The following is a 25,476-nucleotide window of genomic DNA, read 5'->3' on the forward strand; positions in this document are numbered from 1 at the left end:
CACCTGGAATTCTGCCTCTGATGCCATCTTTGGCTCCACAGTACTATTATCTGTGACTAACCTGACTCCAAAGTCCCAGCCCTCCAAAAGGGGTACTGCTTGCTAGTCACCTACAGTGGAGCACCCATAGGGACACTACTTGAAGAAGAAGTCGTTATTCACCTTGTGCAGTAACAATAGTTCTTTGAGATGGGTGTCCCCCATGGATGCTCTACTACTCGCCCTCCTCCCCTCTACTTCGGAGTTCTTGCTATGACTCTGCAGTAGAGAAGGAATTGAGAACCGTTAGCTGCGTGCACTAGCTAGCCTCATGGCTCAGCACGAGGAGAGACAGTGCATGTGCAGGCCCAACAGACACTGCTACTGAAGTTCTCCGATCAGCAGCACAGGGACGCAGACACACCTACAGTGGAACACCCATAGGGACACACATCTTGAAGAACCACGCTACTGCACAAGTTGAGTAACTTCTTCTTCCACTTTTCATCCCAAGAGCTAAATGCATGCAAAACGTTGTGAAAATCAGATGTAATGTACTGTATGTTTTCTCTGTTTAACCAAAAGAGGTGAACAAGAATGTCCTGACATTTTGGCTATGAAATCCTCCATAAAAAGGACCTCTGTTGAAAAGATTGTTTTGATCTAAAAAGAGTGGAAATTGCAAAAAAGCTTAAGTTTCAGAGATGTGTATTGTCAGGATAGCATATTGTTGAGTCCCTATCAATTTCAGTCCTACAGAGATAGTAATGTAGTACACTTTTACTAAGTTGGCTGGTGTCACTACTGTGATTCAGAGATGGTAATTAATTGTTTTTGATGCAAGGTACTTAAAATGGGTAATAATTCTGTAATTATAATTAAGTATTCCTATTCTTATTTAAGTGTTAACCCCAGGGATTAAGCATTGCTGCCTCATTAGTTCCTGCTATTGTGTTTTCATCAGCAAACTCTTACTAATGATGCCTTTAAAATAATCACTTGTATTCCAAATAAATTGACTTGAGAAAAAAAGTTTTATGGTAAGCTAAATGTAAGCAAAAAACTTTTGGCTTTTTTTCTTTAACCTCTTACTCTTTTCCTTCCAAACAGAGAAGAGCAGGACTTAGCACATTAGGTTCTGGGAAGCATGTGGATCTTCCAGTAGCATGGGCAGAAGCAATTATATTGGCTCAATGCAAAGGTGAAATCCAGGAAGGTACAGTTTTCTTGAATTGTATTTCTGTTGATTACTTTAAGATTTTTCTAATGAAGCAGTGAAAGCAAATTTTGCTTACTCCTAACAATGAAAACTTGGAATACAAGATTTAGATTTTATTTTCCACTTGCAGAAAGAAACTTTACAAATATATACAGATACTGTAAGTGTAGTAATAACAGAGACCTCTGTTTTTATGCTTAATTTCTTAAATTGAAAAATCATTATCATTTAAGCACCTCTACATGACATTACCATCTACTCTGTCTCTGAAATCAGTAACTAATTAAGTGTAATTTAAAATGACATTTAATGATCTCAAAGTAAAGTGCTTTAAATAACCTTGTTTTCACCTTTCCTAATTATGCCCACTAATAAAATTGTAGAATATTGAGTTAGTTCTGAAGACTTTTTAAATAAAAATGTTAACTGTTGTTTCAATCTAAAATGTTCTTAATTGTGGTAGCCCTTCCTTGGTAAAGTCAGGTAAAGAGAGACTCCTATACAGACTCTTGCGTGGACACTAAGGTATTTTCACTTTTTTACTGACAGATAGCATTTTAGCTAGAATAAGATTTATGAAAATAATATCCTGGCAAGTAGGTTAAAATACATAATCATCACACATACCTTAGCTTTTCTGGCCAGGCTAGAGAGCAAGTGCAATAGAGCGGCAAAAGAGAGGATCATGCAATCCTGTATATATGAAATAGAAATGATGAATGGCACATGTGCAACATCTATGATCTACAGTGTACATAGTTGATGTGTAGGACAAAGCAAAGTCACTTCATTCCTATTTTGTAGACGCTGTGGTACTCATGTTCTTTTTTTATATGTATGAGGTCATTCCAAAAGTAAAATGAGACCTCATTCAAATAAATCTGCTAGTAGAATGATATTGCCTGTCAAAACCTTGGGATGTGGTGAGGGAATATGTGCAAACGTTCTCTGCATTTGCTGCATCATCAGATCATGATCAGAAGGTCTTTAGTTGTAGGTGTTGAATTTTTCAGGGTACTTTGAGCTAGTAATTGCACTCATGTGAAAAAGGAAATCTACCAGGAAAAAGAAAAAATTAAATAGTGTGACTGTGAAAGCAATATCCAGAGTACTATATAATCTTATGTTGCTTTTATTAAGCTGGGTATTCTTGGGGGTTTGTGGATATTGTACTATCAATAAAAGTACTCTAATGGGGGAATAAATCAAAACAGATGGGTGTGCAGAGTTCTATTCCTGTTTTTTTTTTTTCTTGTGTAGTGATTTAGGGCTGACCCTGCAAATTATGAGGGAAATAATTTATAGATTTGAGTAAGATGCTGAAGCTTAAGGCACTTGATTGAAAAGTGCCTTTTTTCCCTCCATACTCTTTTATCTCTAAAAATGAAAATAGTACATTTGAATTAGATGATGATGACTAGACTGTCTTAAGACGATAATATTCACAAAGTTATGGAGTTGTTTACACTCAGTAATCAAATAAATAGCGAGTGAGCCAGATTCACCATGATGTAACCCAGTTAAAGTCAATGGAAGCCTGGGATGAATTTATCTCTATATGCTTTGCAAAAGATTATCTCTTCCAGAAATTAGACTCTTAAGAAGGTAGTATACAAAATATTATCACTGACTTGAAAAAAAATGTTGAGAGCTGTAAAATTTATGGGGGAGAAACAAAGAACTGAGTGGTCACTTGATCAAAGATCATGTTGTTAAAAATGAGTGATAATTTGGAATACAAGCTGAATGTCAAAAATATCAGAATTCTACTGTAGATTCTACTGTGCATTCTACTGTAGCATTGGGAGACTTACAAAAAATTTTTTGGTGGATGGTTTGATAAGGTTGTGAAACAGGTTTTTATGATTGCTCTGAAAGGTCTCTCTTTCAAAGAGCGATTAGAGGTGGGAAGGATTACTGTGTTGATAATATGTGGATACCTTTTTCTTCTGGAGGGCCAAGAATCCTTTTTAGTTCAGATTACTTCTTAGGAACAGTCTACCTGCCAACAGTGAACTGTTGATTATTTAAAAAGTAATAATAATACAGTAGCTGCACTACTTAATGGTAAATCTCTATTTTGGTCAACTGATAAACTATGTGTCTGAATACTATTGTTTGTCTGTTTAGGCCACAAATCATGCAACAGGATTCACAACCACAGACCCTCATGGAGTTCCTTGAGGCAGGGACCTAAGTTTTGTGCAGGCATGAGCATGCTTTTGTCATTCAATAAATAAAATAATATTGTTTTAACTGGTTGCATGGAGGAAAGGCTTTAGCATAATTAATAAATCAAAGATTTATCTATTTCCATACTAATATTTTGGAGAGGAAAAGGACTTTTAAGAATTTCGCACAGCAGCTGGCCAACTAGGATGGAGCTAGTATATATATATATATATATATATATATATATATATATATATATATATATATATATATATATATATATATAAATATAAATGTGATTGTAAGCTCATTGGGACAAGGATTATGATTTACTAAAGTTCGTACAGTTCCTAGCACAATATATTACCAACCTGGTTGAGACCTATAGGTGTTACTGTACCATCAATAATAAAATAAAATAATAATAATAATACTCTTATATTTTTGGACAAATGGAGGAGGCTGAAAAATTTGTTGGATGAGGACCGATCCTTTAATCATACAACATGTGGTTGATCAGGATGGCGAATAGGATGTGTTGAACTTGGAAGATTTGTTTGGGACTGTGGTTTCACTCTTGCCTGCAGGATTTGAGGGGGTGTTTTTTTCCTACAGACTTTAAAAGTTGGCAGACAAAACAGGGGATTTTAAGTTGAAATTGAGGCACAGTGACAGACATGTTTGAGGAAATTTGCGTAGTGACTGCCTGACCTAAATTTTACCTATGAGACCTATAAATCTGTCACTTTCACGAGCATCAGAATCACACAAATCATTAACCAAAATTGAACAAAGCCATAATGTAATTTTAAAAAAAAGTTAATAGCTGAAAAAGCAATTTAACTAACTTTTCAATCCTAAAAAGCAATCCTATGTTTTCCACCATAGTTTTGTAAAGTAATTTTAATTGATCTCACACAAAAAAAGATCAGTGCAACTTGCAAACAATGACAGAAAAGTTGACATTGTAAGAACTTTCTTGGGATATGTCACACTTCAGAAACAGCTTACATAACACTTCTTGGTAATTAGTTTAACATTATTAATTCAGACACTTTTATACCGTATATTTCCATATGTATTTTAACATAGAAAATTTCAGTAGCTGTTGAATACAGATTATTAGACAGTTGAGCTTTGTTTTATCCTCAAAATAATATTCACATAAGGCAAACAAACTGAATAAACTGTGAAAGTAAAGCTTGTTTTATATACAGTATACAATCAGAAGGAACTGAGCGTTAGAGCAATAAAATGACTTGGGCACCTAACTCCCTTTGAGGGTGGAACTTAGGCTATACAGCTTCTCTTTGGCATTTTCTATTGGCTAGTTTACGTAGCTCCCTAATCAGCTTGCTGGCTTCTATGGATCCCATTGTTATGTGTCTGACTTTCCCCATGCATTGTATAGGGAGCCTGAGTACTTAACTTGAGGGTGTTGATTCCACTGGGTGACCAAGCACCTAAAAGCTAGATGCTGCAATGCCTAAATCCCTTTGTAAATTGAGCCCTAAAGATTGAACTCTGTATTGCATTTATTCTCCATTTTGTTTTCACTTTAGAAGCTTTGGACATCCTTTTAATTTCTTTGGATCATGCTCCCATGAATCCAGAACATGTCCCTGTTTTATTTTTCATCGCCGAATCCATTTTGTATAGGATCTGTTGTGATGCGGCACAGAAATCTTATTTATACTCAAGTGAAATCAAGTTATCAAAGGTTTGTTGTACTTTTTAAAGTAGTTTTTAGTGTTTTCTTGATGTCTGTGTATATATATATTTTCACCTACTTCATTTATGTTGTATATTGACACTATTAAATTTATGAAGTTACTCTGGATTTATACCACTGTAAATGAGAGCAGAATCTGATTGAATTTGTCACAAGGCCTAAAATGTTTTAGTGTTTTCTAATATTATTTTCTGTATGCTTGTGCTATAATTTGGTTTGATATTAACCTTCTTTATCTCTTAATACCTGATTTCTGGGAAATCCAAAAAGAGAGAGATTAGGAAAATGCAGTTACATTTTTTGCAGAGTATGTAATGAAAGAGTATAAAATACAGATGAAAGTCTCTACTTTTTGTTTATAATGCATATTGTTATCTTGGATTTTCTCATAATATTAGTAATATTCCTGCAGAATGTGTGGCTATCTTGCTAATTTATGCACTCTTTATTCTTCCATCTGGATTATAATGAATGAACTATAGCATGTCAGGTCACATAGTCTTAGTGCAGCAGCATGAGAGTTTATGCAGCTGAGGCTTGGTCTACGCTACAGAGTTAGCTCGATGTAAGGCCGTTTATGTCAATCTACCTCTGCAAGTGTCTACACTAAAATGTAGCTCCCACTGATGTAACTCACCCACTACACTAATTTAACTCCACCCCTCCGCGAAAGGCATAGTGCTTAGGTCGGATGTACTTACGTCGATGCAGTGTCGGTGTGGACAGTGCATTACTTACATTGACTGTTGCTGCCTTTCAGAAGCCATTCCACAATGCCCCACACTGACAGTTAAATTGGTGCAAGCGCTCTTGGTGCGGATGCACACTGCCAACACAAGGACCATAGTGTCCATCCAAAAGCGATGTAATTACTGCGATGGCTGTACGTCAACGTAATTTAGGGTTGACTTAATTTTGTAATGTAGACTTGCCCTAAGAAAAAGGATGAAATTGAGGCAACCCAAATGGGAATGATCCGAATGAGTAAATAACAGAGTAAACAGTCTAAACTTGTTGTATAATTTAAGACTTATCTGATATATCACTATTTAATGGTCTAATTTTGAGCATCAGTACTATACGTCTTTCCTTTTTACCTCTGAGAAACCACTTCCAAATGTTACTGATGAGGTAACTACTTATTATACAACAAGAGAAGGATATCAGCTAGTCACAAACCAGAAACATAAAATGTTACTCTCATAAAAACGGAAATCCTTAATGGCACTGTACAATATGGATGAAATTAAGGACTAGAGCTGTGTGAAATTTTTTTACTGCAATTTTTTTTATGTTTGGCAAAAAATGCAAATTCGGGTTGACCAAAAAACAGTGTGTGAATTTATGTCAAATTCACTGAATGGTTTTGGTAAAAAAAAAAAAAAACAAAAAAACCCCCCAAAACCCTAAGAAAAAAAGAAGTTTAATTTTTGATGTTTTTCAAATGAATATTTTGATTTTCCTATTCAAAATGACTTTTTGTACTGAAAATTTTCTTCAATTTCATCAAGAAAATGTTTTAAAAAATTATAAAAAGCTTGAAATGTAAACAACTTCTATTTACCAAAAATTTTGAAAATTTTCATTTTGGGTCAACCTGAAACAATTTTTATTTTTTTGGAATTGCCAGCAAACCAAAAAAATCATTTATTCGCACAGCTCTGTTAGGAACATGACAACACACAGTATGCCTGTGGAGTATTGGTCAGTAAATACTGTTCTCTATTAGCACTTTTTCTACTGCTCTATGTCCCTACTGTTTCTGCAACTTAAATCTTTCTTTCACACTCACCTGACCAAAATAGTTACACAACAGAAGGGTATGTTTTACTGCCTCTTTTCCCATACAATTCTTCTATAACAAGGACAAATAACATAGCCTGTACCTGTTTTGAAGGCAGAGTGAACAGTTAGAAAATGCTCCCCACTCTCAAAACCTGATATATCATTGATGCCAATAAGTTGCAGGACTCTGGCAATAAACCCCTTCTTGCAATGGCTTATAACTTCTGAAACTCTCCATATTTATAGTTTAAACTAAATTGTTAATTATTTTGGAAAGTTTAAGCAGAATTGATTCTGCCATCTTTTAGTTACATGAGCAGGCAAAGAGATTAAAACTCGACACAAATTTTAAAAGTTTCTATGTTCAACCATGTCTGAGCTATCTACTTGGAGGAATAAAGCGTGGCAAAGACAATAAAACATACAACATGTAAGCATATGTTATTCCATCACATATGTCAAATCAGATTTAACAGTTTTTAGCTAAAACTTTTAAAAACAACCATTTTCCAGCTTTGTTCAAGCATGGAAAATTTCAGCCCCACAGAACATTTTATTTGGAAAATGGACAGCTTCAACTGAAGCCGTTTTGTATCCTTTGCAATAGCCTCATGTTCTCTGCGACTTTTGGGACCTAAATTATGCAGGAAGCTTTGTGGAATTTTCCACACCAGGACAATTCAGAATTGTGGTAAATTTACTATTTCAGGACAAAATATTTCTAAAACTTCCAGTGGTGTGGGAATTCACCAACCACTACAGAAGGATAAGCCATTTCCAAGGATGAGCAAGAATTCTTCTTAGCATTGTGCTTTGCTTTCCCTGTGGATCTTTGAGAGCTCTATATTTGCAGAATGCACTTCTTGCCATTCCCTAAGGTCTCAGATCCCTTCCTTTTAGGGTACATGCAGTGCTGCAAGATGAGCCTTGTAGAATTTCAATAGTAGTTTCCTCCTTCTCCTAGGTTTTTCTGTAAGAGTGGAACATTAGGGCCAGTATTTGTTTGATTTAAACACACTCTTCCTCCCATTAAATTATTTTCCAATAAAAGGCTCCCACCAGGGATGCTGCAGAAAATTTACCTTCTTGTAAGGAAGGTAAATTTTGGGCTCTAAACAAGCTGACAGGGTCTCTTTTTAGTATTTGTTATGAAGTAAACAATGAGCATACTAACTGAGCTAATTTAAAGTTGAAATTCCTAGGATGTTTTCTTGTTTTTAGTAATGTACATTTTAAGTAGCTCCCTTGGAAACTGGGAGATATTCTCACCCTCCCATTTTCTATGCAAAGCAGGATCTCCCATTCATTTAATGAGATTCTTTGTGTGACTGCCAGGATTCTGGTTGAACAGCAGCAAAAAAACCACTAAGGGCCCAATCCTGCTCCAATTCAAGTCAGAGTTTTATCATTGACTTGAATGGACGCAGAACTGGCCTTAACAGTTATGGAGGATCTCAGCATTCAGTGGTGCATGATTCTGATCTTACTTTTTCTGGTGTAAATCAGGAGTGTCTCTTGGGAAGTTGATAGAATTACGTGGATGACAAACTGGTATGAGAGAAATCAATCTCTAAGGGTCTGATCCTGCAGTCTGTTTACCATCTGCATAGGGCCTGCAAGGTTAGGCCATTTATAGCTTCAGCATCTGAGCAAAGTCTTACTCATCCAGATCTGCAATGCTTTTTACCTTTAGGGGTTGTCTGGTTACAAAAACTAAAAGCCCCTACACACACACACACAACACTCAAAATCAGTTATCTTCAGTTAAGCTACGTAATCAAAAGTAAAAACTTAAATCAGAAGAAAATACCGAGAAGTCTGGGAGGAGTCAGTCCCAATGAAACTTCCTGATTGTCACTCTGGCTTTCTCCCTTGATATGCAGTACTGCCAAATACTGACCCTGCTCAAACAAAAATTCCCTATAAAGACAGAGAAATACAGGAGCATCCTGTATTGTCTTAGTATACTTGTAGAATCTCTTACTTGCAACACTTTGTGCTGATTCAGTGTTCCAAAATACATGTTTTCTTCTTAGTGTCTGTGTGGGAGTTCAGCCAGGAGAAGGATAGCTGCTTCAAACATTTTTCTTATGTAAACAAATTCTCTCATTTTTGCCTGTCTTCATAGACTTAGATCTGGGAAGAACAAAACTTTCAAGGTTTCTTAAATAGAACACATCTATTATTTTTCTAGGTACTGCCAGAATTCTCTCTTTGTCACATACACCTGCAAGAGTAAATATGATTGCTCTCTCTGCATCTTGCTCAGGGGTCTTAAATTGAGCCTTTATTTTGATTCTATATGCTCTTTCGATGTAGTCTTTTTGGATTTTTAGCTAAATCCAACTGCAGTACATTCAGAACTTACTGTTCCAAAAAAAAAAAAAAACACCCGCAATATGATTATTTGCTCCAGCTGCTCCAGGGAGTCCAATTATTCTGACATTTTAAATGCTGAATGATTTTCCAAGATTTCCAATCTGTTGTTTAACATTTTATTTTCTGTAATGATGGCTGTATGGAGGCTGTTAGCGTTCTCATTTCTTTTCACATGTTTTGTTGGCTTTTTCTGCTTCTGTTAGCTCGGCAGGTATTTTATCAAAGCCACCATCTAAACCTATAAGCTGTCAAATGTAGCTCTATAATTGCCAGGGGCAAGTCCAGAAATTTAACTTTGCCTCATTTTGGAGGGACACACTTTGTGTCCTCCCTCCCAACCTGGAGGAGGAGCTCACTCTTCCCTCCTCAGCCCCGGCAGGAGCTCACTCTTCCCTTCTCCGACCCAGCCCCTGCAGAAGCTTGCTCTCCCTCCACCCCTGTTGCCCTGCAGCTGGTGGAGTTCTATGACCCCTATGATTATTGGGGGGCCTGGGCCCCTGCTTGCCTCACCCCCCATGCATGCCCCTGACAGTTGCAGAATGGACATGACAAACATCCACACATTTCACATGAGATCTCCTTGATGGACAGTCTTTGCCCTAACACCCCATAGCAGGGCCTGGTCTATGTTGTACTGTGTACAAAGATGAAGATTCCATGGTTCTCCTGATTGGCATTGCAACCATAGACTCATCATACTGAATTGAGTTCTCTGTTTTTGAATGTCATTTTCCCTATTTCTGTTTCCTCAAACAAACCTGTCCTCAGTAGTTGTGGGGTTTTAGTTCATTAAAATGTGTTTGTTCTCTTATCCTCAAAGTTTTCTTGGTGTATGTATCTTCTCTCACCAACCCCTCCCACTGAAAAGAACATTCTATACAAAGTGCCAAAGTATTATTATTAATTTACTATGTATCATTAATATACACTGATTACAAAACACAATACAGAGTTTTTATTCATCATTGCACCACATGTGTGAAATCTGAAGATATGACCTGATTTAGCACTATCTTACTCCAGTTTCATGCTGGTGTAACTCAGTGGAGTTAATCACTGTACAAGTAGAGGAAGACAGTGATGAATAAAACCCATAATCCAAAGATGGTATTTATACATCTATTGTGAGTGGTATGATAAAAAACAATATTTATTGTACTTCTTTTAACAGGTTGGATTTTTGGTCTTTTTAAGGCTCCTTGTTTTTCACCTGTGTGGTCACTTGGAGTCTTCTGGAGAACATACATATAGACTTCACATAGATTTAAAAGGTATAACATTGTATATTTGCTATATAAGGAACATTTTAAAAATGACTTTTAACTACTAATTTGGGAAATGGAAGTGACCTAAGTGAGTATCTCAGGTTGTGCGGCACTCAAGAAACTACCATTTGATTCTTAGAATTACTGTCCACATGAATTGAGATTTCATATGCACCAGTAAGCATGCAAAGAAGTCATCACTTAGCCTTGTTAAATGAAGTAAAATAGAAAAGGTCAGGTCTGTAGGTGAAGGAGGAAGAAAAATCAAAGAAACTCTGCATCACTGATAATGTATGTAACTAGTCAATAAATATTCAGTACGTATGCCAAAAATGCATAACATACTGTGATTTTAGGACTATTGACTGATCTCAAATAAATACTTGCTTATAAGCAGGAATGCTGAGTATTTTTTTTTAAAAAATACATAAATCAAAATATCTTTTATAGCCTGTTTGGAAAGTGATTAATATTAATTACCTGTAATGTCCTTACCAAAAGCAATCTTATATAGTACCATATGTTTAGGTGATGAAAGAAAAAAAATGGCATTGCAAAAGCACTGTTTCCCCAAGGTATGGTATTAACATACATCCCAGTCCTGCAAGTTCTGAGTGCCTGCAACTGACACACACTACAATGGAAAGGGAGTGTACTCATATGACTAGCTACCTGTCACTTAATCATTATGCTGACATTGCTGGTAAATTAATCGAATGCCAGGTGTTCATATTCTGTTTCAGACTTTTCAGTGCGCATAACACTGTATTCAGTGAATCAGTAGGCTGCTGCTGTAGTAAGACTGCAGAGGTATTGCAGTCTTGCTACTATCAGTCGCTTGTGTATTACTTGTGGCCATGACAAAATGAAGAACAAAGAATCAGATGATGTAAAAAAAATGATTTCCCATGTTTTTCCTGACACCTTTTGTTTTACAAGCTTTGTCCACAACCAGTCAATTATAGAGAAAACATAAATATAATAGACTCTCGCAACAGAACTTCCTGTATCTGCCAATACTTAAATTGATATTTAGTGAGCAATATTTTGGCTTACAGGCAATCAAAGCTGCATTCACACAAACACTGGGGTGATGGTTATACATCCACTCAAAAACCCTTTTATTTAATGCAGCTGAATTCAGATAGCTTGATACTTCATCTCTTCAATGCCAAGTGTTACTGAGAGGAATCAAATTCCATTTGTAGTACAGATATCAGCACATGAACGCTAAACCTGGAGCTTCAAATTTTATCAAAGGATATACATTTTTTTTTAGGGGGGAAAGCTCCATGTTAGTTTAGGAAAGTTGAGTCTGATTTGCACTCAGTCAAAAATAAATGCAGTCACTGAATGACGGGCATGAAGAGAGATTTTACATTGTGATTCATTGTTAGCTGAGAGCCTCCTCGCCTTGTTCAGAGTTAGCCTTAGTTAATTACAAATTCAGTCATCATGGGAGACTTCAGGTATATGTAGCTCATGGGTTACATAAGCTATTATTTATGAATCATACTTGTAATACTGTGTTATACCACAAGAGGTCACACAACATTTATAAATCTACCCCGTGGAAAATTTGCTAATGATTCCATCAGCAAAGTAGTGAAGTTAAATAGCACATAATAAATAAAAGGCAAAACAAAATAAATTGTAAAACAGCAAGACAATTTTCACAGAATTATTTTTCATGCTATAGCACTTTCAGCTTGTGAGGTCTGCTACCATCCATATCCAAACATCCTTTCAGCTGTGCATTTCATGCTGAAGGCTGGAGAAACCATATGTGGTGCTGTGGTACTTTCTGATGTAAGCTTGGAAGAAAGACAGAAGCAGAGTCCTCTTGGCATGGTGGGTAACATAATCGGATGATATATGATGCATCAGAAAGGATTACTGTGATCAAATAAGCATGCTTGGTAATTCAGTGAAAATAATTAAAGCTGAGCTGAGCTAGACAAACTACCTGTAATCCAGGGACAGAAACAGAATAGACACTCATCTGTAGTGACTGCAGCCTGGATTTGTGACAGATCATTTCAGGAATATACTATCCATGTTTCTTTAACACAGTTAATTATCAATGTGATACTATAGTGACCAGTACATAGTAGCTAGGGTGGTGTCAGTGTCCCTATTGAAATTCTGTTTTCATGACAGCATTTACTCCTGCTCTATAGCATCTGCATCTTTCAACGTGTGTGTGGAAGTGTGGGGGATGGATGAGTGTTGGCGAACTAATGCACAGCCCTTCCCTAGCAAAACAGCACTTGATTGAGCCATGCTGCCATGGGGGTAGGGGAAGGACAGATGTGGAAAGCAGCATAGAGTAGCTGGCTTTTTGAGGGCTGCAGATTTCCTGTAAATATTGGGGTATTTGCATGGTCGAATGGATGGCCGTGTCCCTTGCTCTCTTTGTGCAGCCCCAGATCTCTTCCCCTGGGGGAGATGATGCATCAAAAACTCTGTGCAGTGGACCATGGAAAATTTTTCTGAGTAAGTTTTCTCCTCTGACTGCTTTTCTGTGCCAAGGGATGATAGGACCCATAATTATGTGATGCACAATATCCTATCATTTATATGATTAAAAACTGCCTAATTATGTGTCTAGCTCTCAGGCTGTAATGACATCAAAAGAGATGCTGCAGTCTCTCTCGGGTAAACAATAATTCTTGCTCTTTTCTCTTTACTGTATTATGTATTTACCTGAGGGAGTGTTAGGCTGTGTGAGAATGGACCAACATTGTTTTTGTTTTTCTTTTCCTAGACTAAGTAAATACAAAGAATATTTATATTATTAATAATTCTTAGATCTTAAAGAACAGTTTTCATCTAAGGATCTCAAAGTGCTTTCAAAGGTGGGCCAGTATCATTATCTCAGTTCATTGAGGGAGAAACTAAGCCACAGAGAGGTGAAGGCCCAAATTTTCACCAAAAGCAAAGTACCCAGCATAACAAGCCATTTTTGAAAGTGTGTCCATAAATGCTTTGTCCAGCGCCACAGAGTTGGGCCTGATTGCCCTGTCACTTACACTGGCACTCATGCTATGTCTACACTGACGGCAGCAAAGTTGCCACCATCAGATTGACTTATCTGGATCGACTGAGCGGTCAGTGAAATCCCACTCAGTCAATCCAGAAGTCAACGTACTAAAACCACCTCCTCAAGTGGTGTAGCATCGCGTTCCCTTCGGTGCAGTGCAGTGAAGTTGGTGTGCAGAAGAGAAGCACAGACATCGACAGGAGTTACGTAAGTTCTTTGCGTACTGTGGTATATGGCTGGCTTCCCTCTAGTGGGTCTCATGCTTTGCTCCCGTAGTGGGCCAGGAAGTTGCCCGTCACCCCATCTTCCCTGGGGGAGGGACCCAGGCCCACCCGCTCCTCCGGGTCCCAGCCAGGGGCCCTATGAACAACAGCTGTAGACTGCTGGCTCTGTATTTTGGAGCTGCAGCCTCTTCCCCTGGGCTACTTTCCCCCCCTCAGTCCTTCTGGCCTCTCAGGCCCTCTGTCCTTGCTGCCCCTTGGTAGGCTCAGTACCTCCTTTTGGGGTTCCTCCGCTCCGCACCGCACCGCACCGCACCTCTGCTTCCTCCAGCTTGTGCTCTGTGTGTTTGGGGCGGAGCCCTTTTATGGAGCACCTGGATGATCCTTAATTGGCCCCAGCTGCCCCTGGTTAGGCTGCAGGGAATAAAGCCCTGATCATTCTGGGGCTAATGTACCTCCTGTTGTGTACTCTCCTGCTGCCCTTGGTATATCACAGTACTTTGCGTAACTCCTATTGACTGCCACTGAATTGCCAAGTTAAGGGTAGACCAAGCCTCAGCGATTTTGTCTGTTGCTGAGCTATGAACACAGTACAGGTTTTGGGACATGGTTTGCTTCGCTCTCTTAAAAAAAGAGCAATGGATAGGCACCTTAAAGGGGAAAAACATTTATTAAAATGTTTAATAGGACCTACTCAAGGTTGTAGGCACTTGTACATACATTTCTTAAGGCAGAAGGATGGTCTTGTGGTTAAAAGACTTGACCCTGGGACTCAGGAAGTCTAGGTTCAGTAGCCACAGACTAAAATGGGAATAACAATACTTCCCTACTTCCCACAGATATTGTGAGGGCAAATTAATTAATGTTTGTGATATTCTGTGATACTATAGTGATGGGACTCTCATCGCTACATAGAAAGGAAGAAAAAGATAAACAAAAGGGCAAATAACCATATTAGAACATTTAACCATCCTCCTCAAAGCAGACTTCATCTCTCAAAATATAAATTTTCGCTGGCAATCCACCACGAAGAAACCCTATCAAACCCTCCTAACCATCTCAGCCCACTCAGAAAAGCTTGAGAGAAAAATATGAGCCTTGCAGCATACCGTGACAGTCCGTAAATCTGGGCTGTCTCACTCCAAGCGGGAAAGGAGGATAAAAAACCACCAGGGGAAGAGAAGGGTTTGTAGGAGCTCTTAAGAGTGAGGGGATGAGACAGATGGGAGACGGGAGTGAGCGGCACATCCTATAAGCCTTATGTTAGGAGACGCCTGTAAAAGGGGATTTTTAATAGCTTACTGTGAAGAACTTTAAAGACCAATAGGGCCAAGTTAAAGTCAATTGTCCACTCAATAGGAACCCAATATAAAGAACAAAGGGCAGCCGTAGTACGATTGTTACTGCTTGAAGCCTCAAGCAAACGTTCTGCTGAGTTTTGAACAATCTGCAAGCAATGGGAACACACTGGTGGAAGCCTTTGTAGAAGGGAATGGAAAATTGAGGTTTATGATCATGGTGGGTGGGTTGATGCGTATGGAAGGTCATCAAGTTATAAATAGGGGTATAGCATATGCAAACTGTGCAACTGGAGAAAAGACACAGGTGTGATTTTGTGTTGCATCTCTGGGAAGTGTGGTACAAAACTCTTAGTCCAAGATGGGTGAAGGTGGGTGGGCTAAGAAGCTGCAAGCCACCTTTTGTTCCCTTTTGCTTCTAGGCTGTGGCAGAGGCCAAAATGGGATGTAATTTAGATGGCCCTTAGGTATCACCTATGTTACAACAGCTCAAGCCAAACTGTGTATGGGCAGCAGCACTCTGTGGAATCATTATAATGGTGCCTGTTCTGATCCCTCTCTCAGCCCCATACTGGTGCACTCCTATATTGGAGTATGCAGAAGAGGCTTTGTAATTCCTGTCCTGGGGGAATTCTTTTGTGGCCAAACCCAGACTTTTTATGAGACTTGTATGCTGCTGCAGCATCAGGGAAAAATACCCCTTCTTACTTTCTTACCACATCCAACATTTGGAAAGGCTGCATTTGAAAATGATACCATGTTTTAATTAAGCTAATTAACTCTGACCATTAAAGTTTCCTCAATGAGTGGGAAGACAAAAGGAAAGAGAACCTGTTCATAATAATGACCTCTAGTCACCAATAAGAATGTCTTGAAGGCATGGCTCATTAGAGAAGGAAATCAAGGAGAAAGATTTCTTCTGTCAAATCCTTTCCTTCAGTCACAGCAAGATTGGGGATTTTGAAAGTATATACCCTGAAGTTTAGTATTCCTGTCTTTGCTGAAGGATGTAACAATTCCTAATAAAAATACTGAGCACTTAAAGGGATTGCTTCTGAAAACTAGCTGTGTCTAAGACTTTTGAATGCAGTTAATCCTCATAACAATGGTGCTAATAAATTATAGACGACACACACCTACACTTTTCAACAGCAGATTACAGCAGCTTCTTCCATGTCTGTTTTTATTTTCCTTATTTTAAGGTCTGCTATTCTTTGTCATAGCTTTGAAACCCTAAATATGTGTAACGGAGCAGAGAGGATTGTAGAAATTGTAGACAAGTTCAGAACAGACAGCTAAAACATATTGACAGTGATTCAATTACTATTAATGAAACCAAATTCCTATAGCATATTTAAGTGCACTATATAATAAAATTATCCTCCAAGGTTTACTGAATCAAGAAGTAGGGACCCTGCAGCATTCTCCAGCCAGTGCGGATGAATGACTACTCCCTCATGGGATCCCTCAGTAATTTAAAAAAACAATTTCAGTTCACATCCCAGACCTTGAGCTTGCTGAATCTTTCACAGATAGCCATGGAGGAGATTTTCTACAACCCTTGGGCTGCATTAACTCAAGCATTCCATGTTACCACCAGTGAAGAAATTCAAGGGCTTGAGAAATCAAGAACAGTAGCAATCAAGGAGCAGTCTGCTCATTTGCATGAATTCCTTACCCACTGGGCAGCTCTATAACTGTCCAATCATGAAGCAGGAATTTTGAGGGGAGAAATTTGAACAGGCTGACTTTATGAATGGGTCATCTGGCCCCAGAGCCAGCATTTGTGGACAAGCCCACAACTTATTTTGTTCTGGATCAGGGCCTTATTTATCTGTGGTCTGTGATTGCACCATTATAGTCTTGTGATGTATTCATACATGTTTAGTTCAAAATCATTTTCATAAAGAAAAAGGAGTGGACATTTAAATGGATATCAAGAATATCCAGAGTTATAATTAATTATACATTTGTGGAAGGGTTACTAAACTTCATGCTTCAGAATTAAACAAGTTTCTATCTATTACAGTGAAGGGTGAGATATAACATGAGGGGTAGATTACTACACAACTGCATACTGCCGAGGTCATACATCTTCCTCTGAAGCATCTAGTGCTGGCCATTGTCAGAGACATGATGAACCCTGGTCTGATCCACTATGCAGTTCCTGTGTTCCTATAATGTACATCATTTAGCCCACAGAGCAGTTAGTCACACAATAATATATATGAATTTAGTAATTTCTCAGAAGTACATTTTTCTCCCATTACTAGACTATAATAGCTTCTAAGTTGCTTAGGGGCTTAGCATTTGGTCATGTAAATTCCTCATGCGTTGATCATGTTAATTTGATCCAGTTTAATTAGTGAATTATTCCAAATCCTACATCAAGACTCATACTCATGTAGAGTCCCACGAAGTCTGGAGGGCCGCAGTGGCACAGGACTCGGCCCTAGCAGATCCTGATACATTTTGACGCTTGAAGTCAGTGTTAAAAATGCTGACATTTAAAAAAACTCTTCTTATTATATAGAGAAATCCAACTTGCAAACAAAATAATGTTGGTCCTGATCTTGCAAGCTGATAGTGCAGGTGGAGATTGACATTTACCACAGAGTCCTATTGTAGTCTGTGGGGCTCTGCATGAACACGGGGCTCTGACTACACAAATCAGATTGCAGAGTCAACGCCTTGGCCATTTAAATGTTTTCCATGATACCCAAAGTGTGCCAGTCCACATTATCGATGAATAACCTGCATTATTTAACCTCACAGACAGACTACAGCACTTCTACTTTTTGTAAATAGTTCCAGCAGACTGAGATTTTTTTTTCATAAAGCTAATTTCAGTCTGAAGTGAAATCTTAATAAAACTGGTTTACAGTGGTAATGCTGGTTCAAACACAAGCTTAACTGTAGCAGTAGAGAGAGGGCCACTACTTTTAATTACTTCAGGAGAGACAACTTAGGGTGATGAGAACTTTATAATACATAAAAGCCCCAGAGAAACAACACTAATACCTATTCTGTTGAGTGGATGCTGAGATTTTTTGGTCATGTTGTGTGAAAGATGTTAGATGTATTTGTAGCGTTGTATCTTGTATGAAAATAGAATGCTGAGCAAGTATTGTGCTGAGTAAAATTCTAAGGCAAGTAAGTGTAGAAAACCAAAGACTAACTTTCTGTTCAAGAGGTCTTATCCATGAATTTCACTTAATTTTTTCCTTAGTCCTTCTTGGATTCTGACCCATCAGTTCAATTGAAACTTGGACAAAAAGAAAATAAGATTCAGCACTTTCTTTGGCATAGTCTTGTTGTTTGGGTTTGTGTACACAACAACTCTTCTCGACTAGATGAAGTGCTCCAACATCTTCTGTTCTATAAGAAAGAGCTCCAGCAGAAAAACTGGTAAGGATAATCTTATAAACGTGATATAGTTCTTATGGAAACAACCTTAATGCTTAATTGTTAAATAACCTTTGTGCTTAAATATTAATCACACCTAAATTGCCTGTGAAAAAAGATTTATAATCTGATTGCTAGAAGCAGAAGCAATTTATGTACTTTGCATTACTTCATTTTATCAATAAATTGTTCCTACCTTTTTTGCTAGAAGCACATACAGATATTGTGCCAGTTTGTCTTTATTAAATTAGTTATTGATAGGAACTTCATTCCAGCATTTTAAGTTGCCTTAATTTTCCAAGTAGTTAAACATCAGAAATGAAGTGTACCATCCTTCAGGGAAATATACCAAGCTTCAATTTTTTTTGTATTCCTTACTTGTGAAGTGTAACCAAAACTAATCGTGAATGATTAAAATTAATTTTGCATGGGAATGTTTTCCTGAATGCTTCTGTACTTTAAGCATCAACAGGCAAAGTCAAGCTTTAAACTTGGGCTATGTTTAGCAGAGCTACAGTATGAAATAAGTGATTTTTAAGAAAAATTTTGAAGAAAAAAAAATAGAAACATCTGCAAAAGTGATTCAAGGCATGTGCTCATTCATAACAAAAAAAAAAAAAAAATCTAGTGAAAAACGTAATAGGAGATTGGCTTGAAAACCAGATTTACGCTTCCCAAAAGATTGGGAATGTTCCATCACAAGATTTTGGTATAGCTGCATAAACTCCACTGAAATGGGACAGTGAATATAACAGAAACCTCTCAACAAGCATGATGATTTCATTTGCTTTGTTCCTGAGCCTTAGTACATAGTTATAACAGAAGAAACAGAAGAAAGAAAGGTTTTACCTAAACATAGAGTCTGACTGAGGAAGGGGAACTCAGGCTATAATCCAGCTCCCTGACAACAGGATGTGAAGTTCTGCATCCTCAAAGCAAGATGGGGACTACAGGGGTGGCCCTTGTCCTCATCTTTTCCTCCCTCTGCTTACAAGGTAGCAATTTTTATAGTTTCTCTCATTCTCTCCAAGTGCCTGATGGGGTCTTCACTTTTCAGTCTACATTACTCCATTATAAAAATGGACTCAAACAGCAGGCATGTGGATTTGCAGATGTAGGGTCTGGGCACGAGCCCATCTCTACACAATAGTTAGACTTTGTATATAATGTAATGATGCTGCAAAGCAAATGGCCACATAATTTACCTTTTTGTCAATGTGATACACAAATCTGTGCACAGTATAAGTCCACAAAAATTATTTTTCCACTTCTAGCTCCTCATCTTTCCCATCTACCATTTTGTCACTAATTTCCAAATTTCTGTATCACTTTGCTTTCACTGCAAGGTAAAGGTCAGTGGCTTTCCTGAGCACTCTGGGAGGAAGATAGCAAGATCTCTCTAACATAGAGGACAGCACCAAGACTGAAAAAGGCCTTCATAATTACCTTTTCTCAGATGTAATGGGGAATAAGAGCTGAAGGTGGCCAACCAGAGCACCTAAGCCATAGAGGAAGGCAGCTGTCAGGCATCTCTATATAGTACAGCAGTAGAGCTGAGGCTACCTAAATTGCAATTACTTCTTCTTGCAAGCCTTCTCCTACGCCCCCAAGGCAGTGCTTCAAAGTCTCATGCCACTGCATGCTCCTTGTTCTTGGGGAACACCTAAGCCCTGCAGGAATGGCACTCTTTGTCTGCAGTGCAAGTTAACAACATGCATTGGATTTTTATTTGGGGTGATTTTTAGTATTTCAATAAAACCAAAGGTTACCAGCTGATTTAGTAATTAGTTAAAATCTCCCTCATAGGGTCCAGCAAGTCACCAGATTCAGTGCAACTCTGCTGCATAGATCAGGTGGCACAACTTCAGTCTAATATGCTACCTAGTACACAGAGTGTTGATAACAAGTACTGATAAAGCTGCTAAGACTCAGTAAAAAGTTGGGCCAGATCTTTGGCCCAGCCCAAGTCCCCTTTGTGTTGCTCCAGCTGTCCTAGGTCAACAGAGCAGTCCCCAGGAATGATTCCTGCCCAGTAAGTTAGAAATAGCTCTGTGTTGCTTTAACCTGCACAAAGACTGAACCAGCCCTTGCCCGACCCCAAGACTGTGTTATGGGGTGGAAAAGCGTTTTAACTGCAGCTCCACAGAGCCCTCTGTGTTTAGAGCATCTTGTCTCTATGGAACTTTTTGGTTCTTTTTATTGCTAGACCTGGCAGATGCAATGCAATATAATAGATTAACACACTGTAATACATGCCAGTGAAGTGCATAAGAATCACCTAAAAATAGTAATTTCCAAAGATGTGTAGCATCAGCATAAAAGTATGAGTGTATAGTGCTACAGAACTACAGAGCATTTATGTCTCATGTTATAAATTACTCCTTTTAAAGCCAATAATAAAAACAGGCCAAATTTATTGTTTCTAAAATTGAATCTATTAGCCGTTTATTCAGTCTTTGTACATGACCTCTGAAGGGTAAATTTCACCCTTAGGAGACTTCACTGCTATTTCTTTCTGTTATTTATTATTTGTTCATGGTAGTGCCCTATATGGACGAGGGTTAGGCACTGTCTAGATTTTCAAGAAAGAGCAGTCCATATAGTCTAAGGACAGACAAATGGTTATAGATTCCAAGGCTGCAAGGGATCACTGTGAGCATCTAGTCTGACCTTCTATATAACATAGGCCATAGAATTTCCCCAAAATAATTCCTAGAACATATTTTTTTCGAAAAGCATCCAATCTTGATTTAAACATTGTGAGTGATGGAGACTCCACCATTACTCTTGGTGCATTGTTCCAGTGACTAATTACCCTCACTGTTAAAATATTACACCTTATTTCCAGTCTGAATTTGTCTACCTTCAACTTCTAACAATTGGATCTTGTTATACCTTTCTCTGCAAGACTGAAGAGCTCATTATCTAATATTTTTTCCTCATGTGGATACTTATGGACTATAATCAAGTTACCTCTTAACTCCTGCTCTTCGGTAAACTAAATACATTAAGCTGCTTGAGGCTATTACTGTAAGGCATGTTTTCCAATCCTTTAATCCTTCTTGTGACTCTTCTCTGCAATTTATTAACCCTCTGCAATTTGTTAACATTCTTCTTAAATTGTCAGACACTAGAACTGGACACAGTATTCCAGCAGTGGTTGCACCAGTGCCAAAATCAGAGGTAAAATAACCTCTTTACTCCTACTTGAGATGCCACTATTTATACATCCCTGGGTTGTATTAGCCCTTTTTGCCACAGTGTTGCAGGGGAAGCAGAATAACAAACAGCATTTTTTTAATGTGTCAGCCAGTTCCACTAGAGGCAGCAATAAAATAGAATGAGTTTTGTTAAATAAGTGAAAAAAAAATGCTTCACAAATATAACTATTTCACTCCATGCTTTGGCTGTTTTTCATTTTTGGCTTTACTGTCTTTTAGTAAGCACTAGTTCCTTAAGGAAAGTGGTTGAGCCTGACTTGTTGCTTTTTTTTTTTTTCTGTCAAGTATAATAGCTTACATTTGTTTTACAGCTACTGCTGTGGTAAAGTTTGCTTTTAATATGAGCGTTATTCGAACCAAAACAGCTCTCCTGTGTTAATTTTGGTCTTAAGTTTTTAAGAATTACTGTAAATTAATACAGAATTTTAAGTGTTTGCATAGCAGAAACAATCCATTGAATTTTAGAGCAGAGATTCTCAACCAATTTCATAATGGAGACCACTTCTTAAGAGAGTGATTATGTTGTTTAGCACATCCCCTCCCAGTCATGATCCTATACCATCTCTATGGCACCTATAGGACTTGGTGAATTTGTATATATATTTAATAGTGTGGTCTTCAGCACCTCTTCTCTTAGTACTGGTTCTAATGATATCTTTGGTCCTGCTGGCAGTTCCTGGCTCCTCAACGGCGGGTGGGTATCGGCTTTTCTACTCTCCTCTTATGGTTGCAACATCAACTATTGGAGACTTGCTTGGCTTACTCTACTGCTGCTCATAAAGCATGAGGAAATGAGCACTCTGTTACCATCAAGTACTCAGCAGGCCATCTTAGGTCTACAAACCAGTTTGAGAACTTCTGTTTTAGATCATGCAGGCCAAAGTATAATCTCTAAAATCTCCATAAAGTATATTTTAAATAATGCTTTCTAGAACACATGGCATAGCCAGCACTAGGAGAGTGCAATAATCCATGCTAAAAGAGAGTGTAGGTCTTTGTTCTCCTCTAGTGACTGGTCTACATAAAGAGGTTAAATAAATCTGCTGCTGATGCCATCTTGGGATTAAGGCTGTGTCTACATGGAGGATAGTAATACTTTCTACATCCCCTTTAGGCTATCCTACTGATGCTCAGTGATGTTCGTCTGAGGCAGGTGACGAGAGGTTGAGAACAGTCCTATTCAAAAAGGCAAAGGGCAGACCAGCAAGATAGGCTGTGCAGTTATTCACCAGGATAGTTCCCCCAGAAGAGCTGTAAGAGTGGCAGGGCTTGCAAGCTATACCGGGGGCATGGGCATGCAACTATTCTTTATAATGTGCGAAACAAAACCAAGCAATTTCTTAGCCTACTCAACATGGAGTAAGTGCAGAGAAAAAAAGAGAGGGTTCTTGGCATGATTGCCAGCTCGAATGCATTTTACAGGGCATTTGTACATCAACGGGGAGCAGTATTGTTTGTGACTTGACCAGGCATGCGATGTGCAGTTTTATCTACTGTAAATTACAAGAACTAACTGAATTTCTTTTCCCATAAGCATTGTCTCAATGCACTGTTGAATTTTGCACAGATTAATGCTTTCATTGTTTGAATCTGCTGCAAGAGAGTGGGTGAAGAGGGGGAGGAGCACAAACTGTGACTGCACCATGCTGGTGGGTGCATTTTGAAACAGCAAAAGGCAGGGAGATGGAGGCAGGTGCTCTTAGCTCACATCTGCTAACAATAATAATAAATGATAAAGACAGGTACTTACATGCCAAAGTTTCCTTCAGAGAAATCTGACTCTTTTGGCCCCGGTGAGGGTTTCTTGCTGAGACTCAGGGTCAGCCAATGCAGGGAAGGAATTCAGGTCCATTGTAGCAGGCCAGGACTGGGCCTAGTTTTCCATCTGGCTGTTGCCAGGGTGTCAAGTAGGCAGGCCACTCATCAGGTGTTAAACTGGAGAGTCCTGCTGTTCTAGGGTTTGTCCCCCGTCCGGTGCTGAGACAAAACCAGATGTGGTTTGGTCTGATGTTGAATCAGAGACTCCCTTTTGAAGAGTGTGCAAGGTCTCTTCCAGCCACTCAGCCTGTCTTCCCAATGTCACCCAATCACAGCAGGTATAGTCTTGATTGACAGGGAATAGCACAGAAGCTGGCCAAGGAGAATGTTCGAGGTGGCCAAAAGAGAAAATATCTGGGACAATGGAATGAGTGGAGAAAGAACTCTGACCAACGAAAATAGGGAGGGAGCGGTGCTTTGCTAAAGCCCTGGACAATGAGTGCGAGGCAGTGTGGAACCAATAGTGTATTTTCGGGGTAATACCCAGTAGCAACGATGGCCAGTGGGTGACAGGTGCATGGTGGCTACATAGCGAGCAGTCGAACATGCAGTACCAAGGAGCTTTCAGCTAGAGGTGGAGGAAAACACGGATCAGGGATATGGAAGTGGGTAAGGGGTGCACTCTTAAAAATGGCATCACTCATGTGGTGTGATCTTGCACACAGCTTGCCTGCAAGGTCACACAGTAGAGGACATGTCCTACTGTCCCCTACTGTTGCTTAGCCTACTGTGGAATAGGGGACATGTTGCTCAGCCACTCTGTACCGAACATATATATTTAGGTCTTTTAATCTCTCTCAAAAGTCAGTTCCTCAGGCCCCTAATCATTTGTGATTCTTTTCTGAATTCCCACCAGTTTGTGAATATCTTTTGTAGTGAGTGAGGTGTCCAAAACTGAAAGCAATATTCCATGTGCACTTGTATCAAAAACATGTAGAAAGGATCTGTTTCCTCTCTGCTCCATAATGTGACGTGACTGTATGCAATTCACATTTTACCTAGCTTTTTTTGCTGCATATTGCATTGCAGAATCATAGAGGATTAGGCAGGACCTCAGGTCTATTTGCTGTCCACTATCATATTATGGAAAGTTATAATGCTGAAAGTGACCAAGTTTCTGCCTTGCATATCTGTGTTTCAGATTATTCTCCCTTCAATATATTTGCTTGCATTTTACAAGATGAATCATTTTGTTATTTTTCTGACCAAGTTACTAACTTCTGTGGATACCTTTGTATTCTGTATCAGTCCTTACTGAAATTTACTTCTTTTAGATCACTTAATGGAGATACTAAATAAAACTTGACATAAATATTGATTTTATGCAGCTCAACATCTCCCATAATTCTGAGACATGTGGGCAATTCTTCTCCTGTGTGCAACTTCTGAAGGTAGTTCAGAGCTGTAGCACTGCCCATGCTAGCCACACCCCTTTCTCTGGCCTGCTGCCAGGTCTTCTGCCTCCACACCAGCAAACTGGCAGTTCACTTCTCTTTGCCAGCTTATTATTTTATCTGTATTTTCAGACAGCAGGGAACAGCCTTTCTCCTCCTTCTCCTGGATTGGGTATGGAGTAGTTGGGTGGTCTGAGCCACCCAAAGCCAGCACTGCAACATCTTCCTGGTCAGACTCCTCTGCCCCTTTTCGGGCATGGCAGAGCTGTCTTGCAAGCACCAAAATAAAGCCAGGTGATGTTGTATCTGCAAGGAAGCTTTTATAGACTCTTCGGAGGGCAAATTGTGCCCTGCCTGTTCTCAGCCAACAGATCCTAATACTGCTGGGGAACAGGAATGTTGAGTTCACACCCCTTTCCCCAAGAAGCTGTGACTCCAAAACAGAAGGGTCTGATCTGGAGACACAAAGCAGAGTGGGGATTCAGAGACGCCAATGATAAGGAGGACTTCATCTGGCCCAGGACAGAGCAAGACCCAAGAAAAAA

The 25,476-nt window shown here is 38.8% G+C and overlaps 1 protein-coding gene across 1 annotated transcript in view; it reads left to right on the forward strand.

Annotated features, from left to right (window-relative positions):
• The window catches only part of TMEM232 (transmembrane protein 232), a 109,896-nt gene that overhangs the window by 17,773 nt on the left and 66,647 nt on the right, over positions 1 to 25,476 (forward strand). The window contains exons 3-7 of the mRNA XM_067568937.1: positions 1,090 to 1,195; positions 4,933 to 5,090; positions 10,438 to 10,537; positions 12,231 to 12,382; positions 18,323 to 18,501. Coding sequence (XP_067425038.1) covers positions 1,090 to 1,195; positions 4,933 to 5,090; positions 10,438 to 10,537; positions 12,231 to 12,382; positions 18,323 to 18,501 — 695 coding nt within the window. The remainder of the gene's footprint in view (positions 1 to 1,089; positions 1,196 to 4,932; positions 5,091 to 10,437; positions 10,538 to 12,230; positions 12,383 to 18,322; positions 18,502 to 25,476) is intronic.

The sequence above is a fragment of the Emydura macquarii genome, unplaced genomic scaffold (assembly GCF_026122565.2).
Source record: "Emydura macquarii macquarii isolate MOO-44397 ecotype Brisbane River unplaced genomic scaffold, CSIRO-AGI_Emac_v2 contig_2897, whole genome shotgun sequence".
In the NCBI taxonomy this organism is placed as follows: domain Eukaryota; kingdom Metazoa; phylum Chordata; order Testudines; family Chelidae; genus Emydura; species Emydura macquarii.